The sequence below is a fragment of the Dama dama genome, chromosome 9 (genome assembly GCF_033118175.1).
Source record: "Dama dama isolate Ldn47 chromosome 9, ASM3311817v1, whole genome shotgun sequence".
In the NCBI taxonomy this organism is placed as follows: domain Eukaryota; kingdom Metazoa; phylum Chordata; class Mammalia; order Artiodactyla; family Cervidae; genus Dama; species Dama dama.
The window spans coordinates 14,201,660-14,219,899 of record NC_083689.1 but is presented as its reverse complement, the minus strand read 5'-3'; the positions used below and the strand labels follow the sequence as shown (position 1 = coordinate 14,219,899).

At 39.8% G+C, this 18,240-nt stretch overlaps 1 protein-coding gene across 4 annotated transcripts in view; it reads right to left on the bottom strand.

The window, feature by feature from the left end:
- Positions 1-2,312: 2,312 nt before the first annotated feature.
- Positions 2,313-18,240, bottom strand: part of LOC133061812 (adhesion G protein-coupled receptor E2-like) — a 61,343-nt gene continuing 45,415 nt past the window's right edge. For 3 of the 4 annotated variants that reach the window (XM_061150026.1, XM_061150030.1, XM_061150029.1), the window contains 5 exons: positions 17,153-17,219; positions 16,796-16,887; positions 15,739-15,907; positions 15,553-15,657; positions 2,313-3,706 (listed from right to left, as the gene is read on the bottom strand). In XM_061150026.1, coding sequence (XP_061006009.1) covers positions 3,671-3,706; positions 15,553-15,657; positions 15,739-15,907; positions 16,796-16,887; positions 17,153-17,219 — 469 coding nt within the window. In that variant the 3' untranslated portion in view covers positions 2,313-3,670. Of the gene's footprint in view, positions 3,819-15,552; positions 15,658-15,738; positions 15,908-16,795; positions 16,888-17,152; positions 17,220-18,240 lie in introns of all 4 variants that reach the window. The other variant, XM_061150028.1, reaches the window with a different exon arrangement.

The window sequence follows — 18,240 nt, the reverse complement described above, 5'->3', positions numbered from 1 at the left end:
GCATTTTCTCTGGTTAAAAATTTAAATGAATTCCTCCTAATCATCTGTGACAGCTAGATCATTGCTTTTTGTGCTTTGCGTATGTGTATCAGTGTTCCTTCCTGATGGTCTGTCTGTGGATGATACTCTTTTCTTAGAGTTTAGGTTACTTTGGTGTATATCAGCTCTCTCTGAGTCCAAGAAAATGAATGACTTTGTAGTTTATTAGGATATTTCTTATGAGTTTTCTGTTACTGGTTGCCATTTTCTATTTCCTAAGCAGAACGGACACGACTGAGTGACTAAACTGAACTGAACTGAAGCAGAAGTGGAAATGCCCTCTATTCCTTCTGTATTATAATAATGTTATTTTTAATTTTTAGATTTCATAGCATCACCATGTAGAAATAAAATTCCATATATTTATAAGATATCTATATACAAAATTAGCTTTGTAAACCTAAAAATTCATTAGTATATCTATTTTAGGAATTAATTAATTATGCATTTATTTTTATGATATATTTTATTTCTAAGTTTAAACAGAGAATTTTGTGTAATAACACACTAAAATCTTATATATACTTTACCTTGAGACCACAGTTATTCACATAATGCCATATGAAAAATCTTTCACAATGTATTTACACATACATATATTTTCCTGCTAATACATGATTTTCAGCGAACATACTGTAACACTTTTTTCTTTACTATATCTCCATCAAATATTGAAGAATTTATAGAATATGCTCTACATAATTATAATACTATTATGTACAGAAAATAATTTCATAATAACTTTAAATATCTCATGCAAATACAATTTATCCCAATTGTTTCCAAAATATTTTTATAGCATATATCCAAATCGAAGTCCTACTGAAAGGCTGTTGCTGAGCTGTGAAAGACACCAGGATTCTTGGCCTCTGGAGGAGAGAAATTCAATCCGAGGCCAGTGACAAGGCTTGATCGCTCAGAGCTTTTGTGTATTAAAGTTTTATTAAAGTATAAAAGAGATAGAGAAAGCTTCTGACATAGACATCAGAAGCGGGCAGAAAGAGTGCCCCCTGCTGGCCTGTAGCTGCATGATATACACCTATCAGCAATCTGTTAATTAGAGAAAGGAGATGTCTCAAAACTCAGAGTGGCACCAAGCCCCTCACCCACAACATGCATTTTGAGATAACATTAGCACCAGATGAGTCATCGCGGGCCATAAAATGATTGACATGAATCGTGAAGAAAGGTTTTCAAGTAAATATATAGATTCATTAATATAGATTAGGAGAGCAATGTATGAGTAAAACATACAGGTTTGTTGAGCCCTTATTTGTTCTGAGTCTTAAGCGAACCGACTTGAAGAAAGACGGAGTCTAGGGTAAATACATAGTTCGTTAACATAGCTTGAGACAAACATTTCCATAAGAAAAACGCTTTGGTTAGCTCAAGGTTTGAGAAAAGTTAAGCTCAGGTGGAGACAGATGTCATCATGGTAACAAAGAATTTCAAGAAAAAACTCTTTTTAAATTTGTATAGAGAAGGGAAAAAAAATCCAGCCCTTGTTTGTTTCCTCCTGCCACTTAAGAAAGAGATAAAAAATGTCTGACACTTGCAGTCTATTCCCTCCGTTTGGAGAGCCCTGGCCTTCTTGCCTGTTACCCTCTCACTACTAAAGTTGACGGTGAACTTGATGGCCATGTCACTTTTGTCACTTATCTAGATGGCCTTATGCACCTTTTACAATGATACTGACATTAGAAAACTTTCCTATGTTCTGTATTTGCCTGTATGGTTATTTAACACGTGTGCCTTTCCCCTGTGTTTCATGTGTACTGAAAGTCTGGTCTCAAAGAACAGGTACCAGAAAGATTTTTCTAGAAAGGGCCAGATGGTAAAAATGTTTGGCTTTGTGGTCTTGCAGACTGTTTCACAAGCACTCAACTTCACACTGTAGCCCGAAAGCAACTATGGACAAGAAACCAGTGAATAGTGTGGTTATGAACCAGTAAGAGTTTATTTGCAAAGACAGGCAGCTTCCTGGATTTGCCTGCAGGGTATACTTTGCTAAGCCTTGGTCTAAAGGTTAGATTAGATATAGGTTAAATTGATTGGGCTTTCCCGATGGCTTAGTGGGTAAAGAATCTGCCAGCAATGCAGGAGACACAGGCAGATGAGGGTTCGATCTCTCAATCAGAAAGATCCCCGGAAGAGATCAATCCTAGAGGCAACCCACTCTTGTATTCTTGCCTGGAGAATGCCATGGACAGAGGAGCCTGGTGGGCTTGAAACGACTGACGTGACAGGACACACACGCACACACACACTTAAGATATGGACACGAACCTTTATTTAGCACAAATGGGATGCTTTCAGTTCATGTCTCATCAGGAACTATACAACATCAGACTGATATTATTGATGCTAAGATTGCTCATTAAGTTCATTTGGTGCCTATCTGATCTAACATTATAAAAATACACTTTGGTCCTTGTAATAAATCAATAATCACTTAAGAGAATTCTTTAGCATTGTGAGATTGGCCATTCTTTCCACAAGATTTGCCCCAGTGCTTTTAGTGGTGATTTACTGGATACTGAAAAATTGTCATTATCTACTTCTGTCATATCTTCTACACTTATTTTCAAATACGTTAAGTATCACTATGTACTCATGGATATTTTAAATTTAACACGTTATGATCATTTAAAGTCATTTTCCATTTGGTTTAAATTGATACAAATCTGGTCAGTGGATGTCCATGGGACATTTCTATGTCCCTCTGGACTTGGATCTTGCCAAGATCACATTCTGAGAATGAAATAGTTTGTTATACATGTAAGTAAAACTTTAAAAATGTGCAGTAGCAATATACTCTTTCTAACCTGGCACATCTTACAGTTGAAAGGATGTAGAGATTTTATTTATTTACAGGGTTCTGATTTTACTCTTAACAAAGCCTTTTCTTTAACATGTAAGCTCTGTGAAATTAGAAACTAGATCTCTTAATTTAGTGCAGTACATGGTGTGTACCAAGCTTCCATGGTGGCTCAGATGGTAAAGAATCTGCCTGCAGTGCAGGAGACCAGACTTCAGTCCATGGGTCAGGAAGATCCCCTGAAGAAAGGAATAGCTATCCACTCCAGTATTCTTGCCTGGAGAATTCCATGGACAGAAGAGCCTGGTGGGCTATGGACTATGGAGTTACAAAGAGTTGGACACTACTGAGTGACTTACAAACACTCACACATATGGTGAGTAGTAAAATATATTTTTCTAATGCCTAAGTTAATAATCTTTAGATGGAGGGTGAAGAAGTTGAAACATGTATGTATTGAAACCAACTGTCCCATTGCTTGAAATTCAAGTGTTTTTAGGACAAAATCCAGGAAAAATTTGGGACATCATAGCAATTTTATCCTCCATGTAGGTGTTTGAACCTTACTTTCCTGTCTTACAGTATTTTAAGACAGTTTTCTGAAGCTCGTTTTCCTTATCATATACCTTCAAATATCTTCATATACCTACAAACTTGAGGAACTTTGTAGAAAAAGTTTGAAGCAGGTGATTTAATCTAAGGCAACTGAGGAATTGCATCAGAGCCCTTTGACTATGCTGAGAGTGAGGTGAGCATCCCATATGGAGTAGAAAAGCAAAATTCTTCCAGCAATCTAAATATCAAGAATTCCCATCATACTTCCTTACACAATGGTTCTGTGAAGAGTTCCTATAACAAACATGAAAACATGTTTTAGAAGTTTTCCCAAAGATGACGGTTCAGAAGTTTCCTTGCCGACCTGGATAGAAGATCATCTGATTTAGTCGTTAATTTAAGTCTCCTGAGAAGGAATATGTAAAAATGACACTTTGTTAGCAAGTGCAAAACTTTTACACTGAAAACTAAAGAAGATTCCCAAAAGAAGTCAAAGAAGACCCAAAGAAATGGATAAACATGCCACATTCATGGATCAGAAGACAATATTGTTAATACGGTAGCATTCCACCAAATTGACCTATAGACTCAATTCAATCCTTATCAACATCTCGGTAACCTTATGATGTTGAATAAATATCCCCAGTTTCAATCAACTGATATTACTTTGGATGTTTTTTGCACATGGCTTTGTGCTGGCCCTGTGCATTAAAAATAACACGGACAAGATTTCTGATTTCACAAACCTTACCATCTAGTGTGAAGATAAATACAAATGGTCAATTATATTTGTGAAATGTCCCTCTGCCCTGGTCCCTCCAATGATGTCTCTATCTTTTTCCTGTCCATGAAATGACCTAGAGCATTCTCTGTCCAGATGATTCTCTCTGTGTAAATGAAAAGAAAGCACTGGACCTCCCTGGCCTCTTAGAAGATGTGATAAGTAGATAATGAACTTGATTTCCCCAGGTACAGTGGTGTGGATGAGGGTAGTGGGAAGCACATGAATAAAGATATGGGAATGAATTGGCATGCTGGGTCCTGGGTCAGGTATGACATTTACCAGTAAAATGTCAAACAATTAACAAGCCCTCCAGGTGATTTTTATGCACTGTAAAACTTGAGAGTCTTAGTTTCACCAGTAGAATAAAGAGTGTGCCCCAATCCATAAGAAAAGTACTACAAGCTAATAGAAAAATATGCCAAGGATGTGAACAAGTTGTTTCCAGAGATTGAAATATTAGTGACTCATAAAGAAAGATGTTCCCTTCCACTAATAATAAAAAGGATACAAAGATACAAATCTTTCCCTAGATATGCTATTTACCTCTCAGATGGGTAAAAGTACAAAACTTGATGAGAACCTTGTGGTGAGGCTGTATGGAAACATGTGGCTCAGGATAAAAATCTGCCTGCCAGTGCAAGGAATGCAAGAGATGTGAGTTTGACCCCTAGGTTGGCAAGATCCTGGAAGAAGAAATGGCAACCCACTCTAGTATTCTTGCCTGGAAAATCTCATGAATAGAGGAGCTTGCAGGCCACAGTACATGGAGTCGCAACAGAGTTCAACAAAATTGAGCATGCGCGCACACACACACACACACACACACACACACACACTATTGGTGGCAGGGTCCATGGAGTGACCTCAAGATGTTGAAATATGGAAGTATCTACAAACGTGCAGTTGTGAATTTGATGCAGTATCCAACCTAACTGCATAATGAAAAATGAGATCAATGAAGTAAGTGTAAACAGTTGCAACATTATTTGTATTAGCAAATGACCTAACAAAAACACTCATTATAAGAGACTTGATATGTAATTTATCCAACAGAAGGCCACATGGTCAAAAAATAATGGAGGATCTTTTTGTAGTCTCAAGAGAATAATCTATCAGATGTGTGGAAAAAGAAGGAACAAATAAGAAATACATAGATTGTATTTACTATGTAAAATATCTATTGACACATGCAGGAGAAACCAACTTTGGTTTCTGGACCAAGAGGAACTCAGTGTCTAGGATTCAAAATGAGATGGAGATGGTTCCTTTCTTATTCTCTTGGCATTCAAAGCCCAAATATTTTAACTCTTCACTAACTGTAAAATGGTGTATAAAGTATGGATATTTTGACATCTAGTCACATGGCTGTAGGAAACCTGGCCTTGGATTGTTGTTCAAACTTCTGGGGGCTCCTGTGATTCTTAGGCATTTTGTGCTGCAGTCATTTCATGCTTACTTTCATGTGAGTGCCACTTTTATTTCACTGAATTCCCCAATACTTCAGGTTGCCAGAGAGTCTTGGTTTTGATGAGCTAGAGAAAGTAAACAGCTCACCTGGTCAGGTGAAGAGGCAAAGATTTCTCCTGACTCACCTGTACTCACTGGTTCTTCTGGTCCCCTCTGACCTCTGCCATCATCAAATCTTTCTTTCTATAAGCCCTTGTGCACTCCATTCCAGAAAACTCTCATGGTATTGAGAATTCTATTGACAACCATATCACTGTCCCCTGTGGTATACATAACCACTTCCAGGTTTGAAATCAAATGTGAATCTGGGTGGGCTTCCCACATGGTGATAAAGAATGCAGTAAACAACGCAAGAGACATAAGAGGCACAGGTTTCATCCCTGGGTTCGAAAGATCCCATGGAGAAGAGAATGGCTACCCACTCCAGTATTCTTGCCTGGGAAAGTCCATGGAAAAGGAGTCTGCGGGGGGCGGGGGCGGGGGGGGGCAGGGTGCTACAGCCTTTTGGATTGCAAAAGTTGGAGATGACTTAGAGACTAAACCACCGTGGCTAATTCACATTGTTTTATCACTGAAACCAACACAACACTGTAAAGCAATTATCCTCCAGTTTGAGGAAAAAACAAACAAAAAAAGGAACTTCCTCTACAAAATAAGCAAAAACACAAACTGAGTTGCTTTTTTTTTTTTTTTTGGAGAAAAGATTCAAAGTTTAGAGATTTTTCATCTAAGGAAGCTTCTCCTGGTGGCCTCCAGATAGAGACACTGTCAGAGGGTCCAGGAGAGGCCACCTGAGAAGGAACACATATAGGCCCTGACAGCTATACCACCTCCCTTGCTGATAGATAGGAAGACAATGAGACCTCAGTCTGACAACCACAAGGAGCTGAACTTTGCCAGAAGTTAGAGGGTTGGATGAGGACTCCAAGCCTCAATAAGAATGCAGTCCAGGCGGACAGAAAGATTTCAGCATTGTAAAAATCTGAGCAGCCATTCCAGCTATACCATGCAAGATTTAATTTTTTCTGGTTTTACATGTGTGGGAATTTGTTACCCAGCAGCTCACATTGAATGTAGCCACTCTGAGTGTTCCTTTCTGCACTTCATAGTGGGCCATGAGGACAGCAAAGCTGCTGAGGTGCTGCTGATGTCTATGGTTCCCACCATCTTGCAGCCTCTGGTGGCCCGGTGACCACTTACATTCTGGCCACACTCTCGAGAAGATGCAGTATGCCTTCTCCTTTGGCCCAAGCATCACTGACTATAGGGACAGGAAGTAGGTGTGAGCTGGTGGGTCTATTGCTCGGAAATGCTGACCCAAAGCTAGTGTATGCTGGGCTTTCCTGGGGATGTGATGCACTCGTGGGGGGCCCCCTGAAAGCCAAGGCTCTGCCCAGGACCCAGGAGGACTCTTCCACATCCACAGCTCCATCCCAGCAGGACTCACATGCTGGAAGACCAAGGTGATGGGGGAGCTGAGGTTCTGGGTGTTATTGTTGCTGATAAAGGTGGATACGCCGTCTGACATCAGGGTGGGGGAGATTTCCCACAGCAAACCCCTGTGTGTCTCTTGTGGAGTTGCCTGTTCCTCAGTATCCAGGACCAGGGGGACTTTATCCAGCAACTTTCCCATCCCAGGTGTGGAGATAAGCCCTACCACTATAGGACCTGTAGGACAAGAACAAGGTTGACATCTTGGAGTGCCCAACACGACCCCTCTTTTAGATGGACTCTTTCTTTGTAGCCCCATCATAATATGCAATTCCTTTTAAACTTTAATTTTGTTTCTTGGTTAGTGGCCACAAGAGGCTGCTGTGAGTGGGACAAGGTTTCTCTAATAATTAGATACAGCAAAGTGACTCAGTTATGCACATATATACATTCTTTTCATATTATTTTCCATCATGATTTATCATAGGTGTTGAAAGTTTTTTGAAAGCCCTGTCGGACACAGTAAAATTCCAGATTTGCAGGAATTGAGTAACCAAGAAGTCCACCACCATGACTTCTTTCACACTGATGACATGATGAATTTCTTGAAACACACAGAACTAAGTATCTTTTGTCCTTACTTAATGGCTCAAAGAATAACACTTCAGGTTTTCCAAGGGATAAGAAGATACAGTTCAAATGATCTTTTTTCTGCCACTCTGTGTAGCTTGAGGGATCTTATTTTCCTGAGCAGGGACTGAAGCTGGGCGCAGAGCAGTGAAAGTGCCAAGTCTTAACCACTGGGCTGCCAGGGAATCCCTCCAATGATCTTTTTAAAATTAATTAATTTATTTTAATTGGAGGCTAATTACTTTACAGTATTGGGATGGCTTTTGCCATACATCAACATGAAACAGCCACAGGTGTACATGGGTCCCCCCATCCTGAGCCCCCCTCCCATCTCCCTCCCTTCCACATCCCTCTGGGTTGGCCCAGAGCACTGGTTCTGAGTGCCGTGTTTCATGCATCAAACTTGCCCTGGTCATCTATTTTACATATGGTAATATACATGTTTCAATGCTATTCTTTCAAATCGTCCCACCTTCACCTTCTCCCACACAGTCCAAAAGTCTGTTCTTTACATCTGCCTCTCTTTAGCTGTCTTGCATACAGGGTCATCATTGCCATCTTTCTACATTCTATATGTATGCATTAATATACTGTATTGGTGTTTCTCTTTCTGACTTACTTCACCCTGTATAATAGGCTCCAGCTTCATCCACCTCATTAGAATGGACACAAATGCATTCTCTTTTTTATAGCTGAGTAATATTCCACTCTATATATGTACCACAACTTCCTTATCCATTCATCTGCTGATGGACACCTAGGTTGCTTCCATGTCCTAGCTATTGTAAACAGTGTAGAACTGAACACTGGGGTATATGTGTCTTTTTCAATTCTGGTTTCTTTGGTGTGTATGCCCAGCAGTGGGATTGCTGGGTCATATGGCAGTTCTATTTCCAGTTTTTTAAGGAATCTCCACACTGTTCTCCATAGTGGCCGTACTAGTTTGCATTCCCACCAACAGCATAAGTGGGTTCCCTTTTCTCCACACCCTCTCCAGCATTTATTGTTTGTAGACTTTTTGATGGCAGCCATGCTGAAAGGTGTGAGATGGTACCTCACTGTGGTTTTGATTAGCATTTTCTGATAATGAGCGATGTTGAGCATCTTTTCATGTGTTTGTTAACCATCTATAGGTCTTCATTGGAGAAATGTCTGTTTAGTTCTTTGGCCCATTTTTTGATTGGGCCATTTGTTTTTCTGGTATTGAGCTGCATGAGCTGTTTGTATAATTTGGAGTTTAATTCTTTGTTATCAGTTGCTTCATTTGCTATTATTTTCTCCCACTCTGAAGGCTGCCTTTTCACCTGGTTTCTGGTTTCCTTTGTTGTGCGAAAGCTTTTAAGTTTAACTAGGCCTAATTTGTTTATTTTGTTTTATTTCCTTTACTCTGGGAGGTGGGTCATAGAGGATCCTGCTTTGATTTATGTCAGAGACTGTTCTGCCTGTTTTCCTCTAAGGGTTTTCTAGTTTCTGGTCTTATGTTTAGAGTTTTAATCCATTTTGAGTTTGTTTTTGTGTATGGTGTTAGAAAGTGCTCTAATTTCATTCTTTTACAGGTGGCCAGCCAGTTTTCCCAGCACCACTTGTTAGAGAGATTGTCTTTTCTCTGTTGTACATTCTTGCCTCCTTTGTCAAAGATAAGGTGTCCATAGGTGAATGGATTTATCTCTGGGCTTTCTACTTTGTTCCACTGTCTATATTTCTGTCTTTGTGCCAGTACCATACTGTCTTGATGACTGTAGCTTTGTAGCATAGTCTGAAGCCAGACAGGTTGATTCCTCCAGCTCCATTCTTCTTTCTCAAGATTGCTTTGGCTACTCAAGGTTTTTTATGTTTCCATGCAAACTGTGAAATTATTTGTCCTAGCTCTGTGAAAAATCAAAGATCTTTTAAAGTAACTTGGAAAGGTAATATTTTAGAAATGATACATGAGACCATAGAAAGATAAATATTTCTTTTGAAAAAAAGAAAAGAAATCTCAGAAGCCTTTAGTCAAAAAAATCTCCTTGTCAGATGGACTTCTCAGGATAAGATCAAAATGCCTATCAGACTGGATGAAATTTGGTTGAGCCTGGTCTTTCTCAGAAATCCCATCTCCCTACATTTACTAATCCTGAAATTATAGAATATAATAACAGTTAAATGTCCTACAAAAAAACACACACACACACACACACAAACAACTCTCTGTTTCTAAATGTATGTCTCGATTTGTCTGCTCAGAGTTTGGGAAATGTTTTCTTCATGGAGTCATAAAATAGGGCAGTTTGAAAATTGATAAAAGTCTAGAAATGTTATTTGTTGTTAATCACCTGAGATGTAAAGGAAAAAACACTGAAGTCCTTTTGGAAAATCCTTACCACCCCCAGTATGAGTTATTTATTCCTAGGTCTATAGAAAGCTCAGGGAAAATTCTGGTGTTTGGGACGGGCAACTTCACATGATTATCTCTACTCAAGAAGGTTTCAAATATAGTGCTCCAGGAAATTATACACAATAGAACACAGATAAATTATTTTGTTTTTCTTGAAGAAGATGACAGGAAGTCATAGAAGAGATTCCAGGATGAAAGAAAGACATTCTTAACTTTTAAGCACAAGAGACACCAAATTTTAGGAGACAGTAGAAGACGTAATTACATTAAGCCATGGATTTGTTTGGTCCTTTGCCCATAGGTAGTAGAAATAGCTGATCAGATTACTTGAAGTTTAGAATCCTTCAATGGCTATCTGATGCCATTACTGTGTTTCTCTATAGAGAAAGTATATTTCATTTCTTCACCATGTCTATGATCTCTGCAGGAAGTAGGGGACAGTGGCAAATATTTATTCAAATATATATATAATATGAAGAAGATTTCAGTGTTTCTACTATAAATCATGAAATTAAAAGATGCTTACTCCTTGGAAGGAAAGTTATGACCAACCTAGACTGCATATTAAAAAGCAGAGACATTACTTTGCCAACAAAGGTCCATCTAGTCAAGGCTGTGGCTTTTCCAGTAGTCATGTATGGATGTGAGAGTTGGACTATAAAGAAAGCTGAGCACCAAAGAATTGATGCTTTTGAACTGTGGTGTTGGAGAAGGCTCTTGAGAGTCTTTTGGACTGCAAGGACATCCAGCCAGTCCATCCTAAAGGAGATCAGTCCTGGGTGTTCATTGAAGGGACTGATGTTGAAGCTGGAACTCCAATACTTTGGCTGCCTGATGCAAAGAGCGGACTCATTTGAAAAGACCCTGATACCGGGAAAGATTGAAGGCAGGAGGAGAAGGGGATGACAAAGGATGAGATGGTTGGATGCCATCACTGACTCAATGGAGATGAGTTTGAGTAAACTCCAAGAGTTGGTATGGACAGGGAGACCTGGCGTGCTACAGTCCATGGGGTTGCAAAGAGTTGGACACGACTGAGCGACTGAACTGAGCTGAACTGTAAATAAAACCCATGTACAATAGATGTGCTAGCAGAAAAATGAGCCCACAAAGATGTCAACATCTTAACTCTGGAAGCTGCAAATATATTAGCTTACATGTGAAAATGAATTTTTATGATCTTGAGACGGAAAATTTATCCTGGATTACCCTGATGAGCCAATGTAAAGATCAAGGTCTTCATAAAGGAGAGAGAGAAGTAAGAGAGTAAGAGGTGGGGAAAGATATAATGATGGAGGTGAGGAAGAGAGAGAGAGAGAGAGAGATGAAGGAGGAGAAGAAGAAGAAGAGGAAGAAGGAGGAGGATAGAGGTGAGCTGATTGATCTGAAAAGCTACACTAAAGAGACTTTGAAGATTGAGTGAATCACGAGGCCACTAACCATGGAATGCAGGCAGCACCAAGAAGTTAAAAAAAGGTTAAGAAATGCATATTTCCCTAATGTTTCTAGAAGGGATACAGACATTTTGATTTTAGTTCCATAAGATCCATTTTGAACTTTTGACTTCTAGATCTGTAAGATAAATTTGTTTGTTTTTAGCAGCAAGTGTGTGGTAACCTTTTACAGCAACAGTAGGAAACTACACTATGGAAGTGCAAGTTTTCTTGGGTTCTGAAGTGAGGGAAGCTCAGATCCTCTTCTGGGTCTCCCAGGGACAGGGTTATACCCTTGGTGAGGGTGAGTTGACTCAAGCACATGGAGAGTTAGCATTCCCTTAAGCAGACACTCATGGGTTATTTGTTCCGTTCTGCCTGAATGAGTGTAATCCATGAGAGGGACAGGGCTGTGGTAGAGCAAGGCATTGAACCTCTCAGGTCTGTGGGGTCCTCCCTATGTGGACAGCATCAGCTGTATGAGGGAAGCCACATTAACTCCTGCTAGGTTATACTCTGCAACCTTGGCTGAATCAGAATTTAGTGTAAGGAGGATGTTCAGCCCCTCCCACCAAGACTTGACCCACTTAGAGTCTGCAAAGTTCCCTTTGCACATGGTTAGTCCTGACTGAGTTAATCTAAGAAAATGGTCTTAATTTGGAGGGAGGAGACAAATGAGGCAACTGAACGTTTAAATTGTTTCACAGCTTGAAAAGCAATTTGACCAAGCTTACACAGCAAACACTTGGTTGAGCTAATATTTCATTCCAGATTTGTTTCAGCCTGGGAACTAAGATCTACACAATGCTCTGGTATCATAAGGAAATACTTCAGTGTTAATTGGTAGACAGGATGGTTAATAATTAAAAAAATATAGTAGGGCAGAGAATTATCTTGTTTCCAAAGGAAAGAGGCACCATAAAATAATCAATATATTTTTTTGATATTTTATCCCCTTAATGATCAGGGAGTTCATTCATTCATTCATCTTTGTTTAGTAAATAATTGCTGATCATTTGGAAAATGTTAAACACTGGAGAGAGAGATTGATGAATAAGACAGTTTCTGCCCCTTCTTGCAGTTGCAGATTAATCACTGATTAACTTAACCAATCATGTAGCAATTATGTATTGAGTATTTCTACATGTCTGGCGCTGTGTGAAATGTTGAAGATATAACAGACAGGAAAAGCAAAACGGTGCCTGCAGACGCTAAATCTAGAAGGAAACAGATATTAATCAAATAGAGAAAACCAAGAGTAAGATGATTCTGACAAAACTCTCTAGGGGCTATTGGAGAGAAACATGGAAGAATCTGATCTAATCTGAGCAGGTACAGGCTTCATGGAGGAATCGACATATAGAGATATGTCTGAAGGCATATATAGTTTTGAGTCAAGGAATAAAAAAGAGTGTTTTAAAGGGAAGGACTATGTGCAAAGCCTTTGTCCCAAAGAGGCACACTGAATTTTCAAAACTGAAAAAAATTTGATGTGGTTGGAATAATGGTGAGTACATGATATATGAAGCTGGAGAGGAAAGCAGGAGATGAATCAAACAAATTCTCACTGATGTATGGCTCTTGGTTTTGACTCTATATGTAATGGATTTAGCAAAGAGTGCAATGATTTTATTTGTGTTTTGAAAAGATCTTTCTGATTTCTGGGTAAAGGATGTTTTGGGAGGTGACAAGGATAGAAAGAATAGTCAGGTAAGGTGAGCATAGCAGGTGTTTAGGCAAGCTGGCAGCCTGGCTAAGGAGAAGGTGATGGAAGCTGAGCTAGCAAGAGAGATTGTGGACATATTGAAAAGATAAGAACAAAAAGATCAAGGGTGGTAGGTTGTGATAATAATAAGATAACTGTTGAGAGTAGCTTTCAGGATCCAAACTTGTGCCACAGGATGAATGTGGTATCATGAAGATTGAGAAGGACACCATGGGAAAGAACTGGATTAGGGTAAAGATTGTAAGCATTAAATTGGAAAGCTGAGTTGAAGATGACTTTAAGATACCAAAAATGTTAAATACTCCATACTCCTTTAGATTTCAGAGGAGAAGTCAGAGATAAAGAAACTAATGGCCATCATTTGCAGCTTTTGCGACTGAATCTAAGGAATAAACGTTGTTGTCTAGGAGAAAAGAATAAAACAGGAATTAAAGTTGTTCTGGAACCAATCCCTTGTAGGGAACTACAAAGGAGACAAAGAGAGAATAGCAAGAGAGAACAGAAGAAAGACAAGGAGGAATGTATAAGTAGAATTTAGTGAGGATAAGGATGGAGTGTTTTATGAGGAAACAGTGGAGAGTGATCAGAAATTCTGAGACTTTCTGGGAGATGGAGATCATTATAAATCTAAGAGATATTTGTTTTGGTGAAATACAGGGGAAAGAAACTATAATTTGCATGGGCTGAAGGCATGAGTTTAAGGCAGGGAAATAAAGACAGAAATTTCAACTCTTGGCTGGTAGCTAGAAGATGGCCAAGTAGTACATGTTTGTAAGACAGAAGAGAACCAAACATGTATCCATGGCTATGGGGAAAATACTGTTGTAAATGAGAGGAAAGAGTGAGGGAAGAAGGGTAAGTGGAAGAGAGAATATGTGTGAAAAAGAATGTAAGGAAAATTGATAAGCACTGATAATGGGATTAAAAGCATAGGTGGAATAATTGTCTTCAGAGAGGAGAAGGATCATTGTCTCAATGATACAAGAGGATGCATGCTGATATTTGTTATGGTGTAGAGTTCACAAAGTATCATCATGACAATGTTGATTTTCTTTGTGAAATAAGTGCTGAGAACATTTGTTGAGAAAGGGAGAAGTGGTAGAAGATTCAGTGGTGAAATCAGTCCTTATGGAGGTTGGGGGGACAGCTAATATGAGAAATGCAGAAGGGTTTCCAGGCATATAGTAGTTTCCTTTCAGTGAGATGGAAGATTGAAGGCATTAAATAGAAGATGGAAGAGGTCAGAAAATATAAGGAAAATAAGTTTGTAAGTCTAAACCAGTAAGTGTTGTTTCTTGGTCATCACTGCCATCATTGTCACTACTGCTTATCTTTTTTGGTTTTGTGGTGGGTAGAGGGTACCAAGGGGCTTCCCCAGTGTCTCAGGGGTGCCAGCAGTGCAGGAGACCTGCATTCGATCCCTGGGTCGGGAAGATCCCCTGGAGGAAGGAATGCAACCCACTCCAGTATTCTTGCTGGAGAATCCCATGGACAGAGGATCCTGGCGTGCTACAGTGCAAGGATAGCACGGAGTCAGACATGACTGAAGCAGCTGAGCGCAGCGCGGCACAGCGCAGAGAGTGCCCAAAATATCAGGCGGTCCGGTTAAGACAGTCTAAAACTCCAGCTGGCACCTTTCTCTTTGGTGCACAGATAAGTACACACTCTCCCCCCATTTCCTGCATTTTTGAGGGTGCTGCTGAGTGTTATGCAGAGACAGGTGTACAACAAAATTGTAGGATCATGTGACTCTGAATAGAATGTGCCTCACCATTTCAGATCATTGATAGTTGCTTATTTAGTTAACCATGCATGGCACATAGTAAGTGTTCAATAATACTGATATGAGTCAAGATGGACTCAGTTCACTAAGGAATACACGTGAAATACATTTTGTAAACAAACTGAGACCACTGTTAATGGTTAGTGTGAGTATGTGTGTGTGTGTGTGTATGCACACATGCTCAGTGGTGTCTGATTGTGTGCAACCCGATGGTCTGTACCTGCCAGGTTCCTTTGTCCATGGAGTTTTCCAGGCAAGAATATTGGAGTTCATTGACATTTTCTACCTAGGGGATCTTCCTGACCCAGGGTTCGAATCCAGGTATCTGGCATCTCCTGCATTGACAGGCGGATTCTTTACCACCAATGCCACTTGAGAATGAGTCAAACAGTAAACAAAGGGTAAGCCATCCTAAGACATCAACAGCTCATATGCAGTTGTCCAGTGTGCTAGGCATGTGCTGATCAATGAATTGGTTAGTGAAGTGCTCTGGGGGCAGTTCATGATCTTACCTCACTGTGTTTGCAATCAGACATGGTCCTGCTGGAGAGCGTGTAGTTCTCAGATTCGGCTTTGGTTTTCTTGATCCTCAACCAGTTCCTGTATTGCTCACGGACCTGCAAAGCATGTTCTGAGTCAGCTCACCTGAGAGGAGTGAGGATGGGATGAGTCCTGAGAGGGAGTCAAGACAGTGGTACCTGCTTGCTGAGGAGGCAGTGCACCAGGAAGATGAAGACACCCTGCAGGCTGTTGATGATGGTGAAGAGATAGGACATGACGTGGGCAGCTGGTCCCACCTGCAGGATTCCCAGACACCACGTGCATCCCAAGATGAAGAGCTGAGCTGTGGCTTTGAATGTCAGCATCCTGGGTAGGAGGAGAAAGTAAGTTCCTGATACAACCAGAGCCATCCTCATCTTCACCCATGGATGCTCCTTCCTTTCCCTGTTGCTAATGACTTCTCAGACTGGGTTGTGATTGGTTTTATTCTTTGCTGTCAATGATGCTCCACAATAGAAATGCCACTGAGATCTAGAATGACATTTTGATTTGGATGGAAAGGGAAGCGACACTTCATAGGTTGCAAAAGCTTTATGATCCTCCGTGGAGATATCTAATTTCATTCAACCAATGTTCCTGAGGAAGTACCATGCATCATGCTCTGTGTTGTGTCCTGGGCATTAAATATCACAAAGGTGAGATTTCTAGTTTCATAAAGCTCATGATCTACTCAAATGACTGAAACAACAAAACAGTAAGATGTGTAATTTGGAAAAGATAATGGTAGAAATGCAAAAGAAAGAGCATCAGATATGCACAAGATTTTGTGGAACAAAGGACTGCCTAAACCTCCTAGAAGATTTAATGTTCACTGGGATTTTTACCAGGAAGAGGAGTGGGAGAGAGGTGAGAATGAGCTTGAAATGTGGGGTGTGAAAGTGTAGTAGACTGTGGAAGTGGTCACAGATTCCTCTAAGTGCTTCATGGGAACATAATTGTTCTCTGCACATTTGTCATAAGACTGCTGACAAAGCCCAGAGAATGTTGCTGAGGGAGTCACAAGTTCACAAACTGAAATTAGAGATGAACAGAAAACACCACTAGGTCTGAACTTGCTGCCTTAGGACACCTCCATCCATTTAACTCTGGGTTTCCTTAGAAAACCTGAGGATGGACACAAGGAACTTGTCAGGCACACGCCTTCACTCTTGTGACCACACATCTGCAGAGCTGTCAGTCTCTTTTCCATCTTACCTCGTGTTCTGGAGGGTGGACACCTCACTGTTGAGGGAACAGAGTCTGCTTTTCAAAATCCAAAGGGTCATCAGAAAGAAAGCTAAATTGACCTTCAGGAAACCAGAAAAGAGTTATTGCATAAAATTTCAGTCCATTGTCCAGCCTGTCCAACATCATTTCCGCACTTAGGTAGTTTCTATTTTTAACCATATTAGTGTGTTAAGTTTTAAGAATGGTCTTAGAAAATGCAACCAAACCCATGATAACCCAGGAACACACCTGTTCTTGTCACCTCTGTCACCATGCCCCCCACTTTTAGTTCTCTTTAAATGATGCTTAGCTGAGTATTAACAATGCTTTAATGTCATCACTCACAGAGAAGATGGCACAGACTGGTCCAAGGAAACCCCATTTAAATCCCTTTTCTGAGTGGAGCCAGCAGCTGGGAAGGAAGAGAATAAAAAATGCATTTGTGATCAAGAAGATGTGTACATATTTACAATGGAGTATTAGTCAGAAAGAACAAAATAATGCCATCAGCAGTGACATGGATGGACCTAGAGATTGTCATACTGAGTGAAGTAAGTCAGATGGAGAAAGACAAATATCACATGATACTGCTTATATGCAGTATCAAAAAAAAGTGTGTAAATGAGCCAATTTACAAAACTGAAATAAAGTCACAGATATAGAAAACAAGTTTATAGTTACCAAGGGGGAAAGGGGGTGATAAATTCTGTGACTGGGATTGACATATACACGCTACTATATTTCAAACAGGTAACTAATAAGGACCTACTATAGAGCTCAGGGTACTGTACTCAATATTTTGAAATGACCTATATGCAAAAAGAATCTGAAAAGGGACTGAATATATGTATATGGATAATTGATTACTTTGCTGTAAAGCAAAAACTAACACAACATTGTAAGTCAACTCTATTCCAATTAGAATTAGTTTAAAAATGAATTTGTATTGCATATTAGTGCATATATATGGAATCTAGAAAAATGGTACTGGTGAATTTATTTGTAGATTGGGAATAGAGACACAGACATAGAGAACAGACTTGTGGACACAATGAGGGGAGAATGTGGGGTGCATCGAGAGAGCAGCATTGAAACATATACATTACCAAGTGTAAAATAGTTAGTGGGAAGTTGTTGCATAACACAGGGAGCTCAACCTTGTGTCAGACCTGTGACAGCCTAGAGGCGTGGGATGGGGATGGGTGGGAGCGAGTATCAAGAGGGGGAAATATATGCATATTTATGGATGATTCACATTGTTGTACGGCAGAAACAAACAGGACACTGCAAGGCAGTGTCCAATTAAGAACAGATATTTAAAAAGTGACTCCCTTAAAAATTAAAAAGTACATTTATAATTCACTCATTACTCAAAAAGTATTGAGTGTCTCTATTTTGACAGGTTCTGTGGTTGTTTCTGACAATACAGTGGT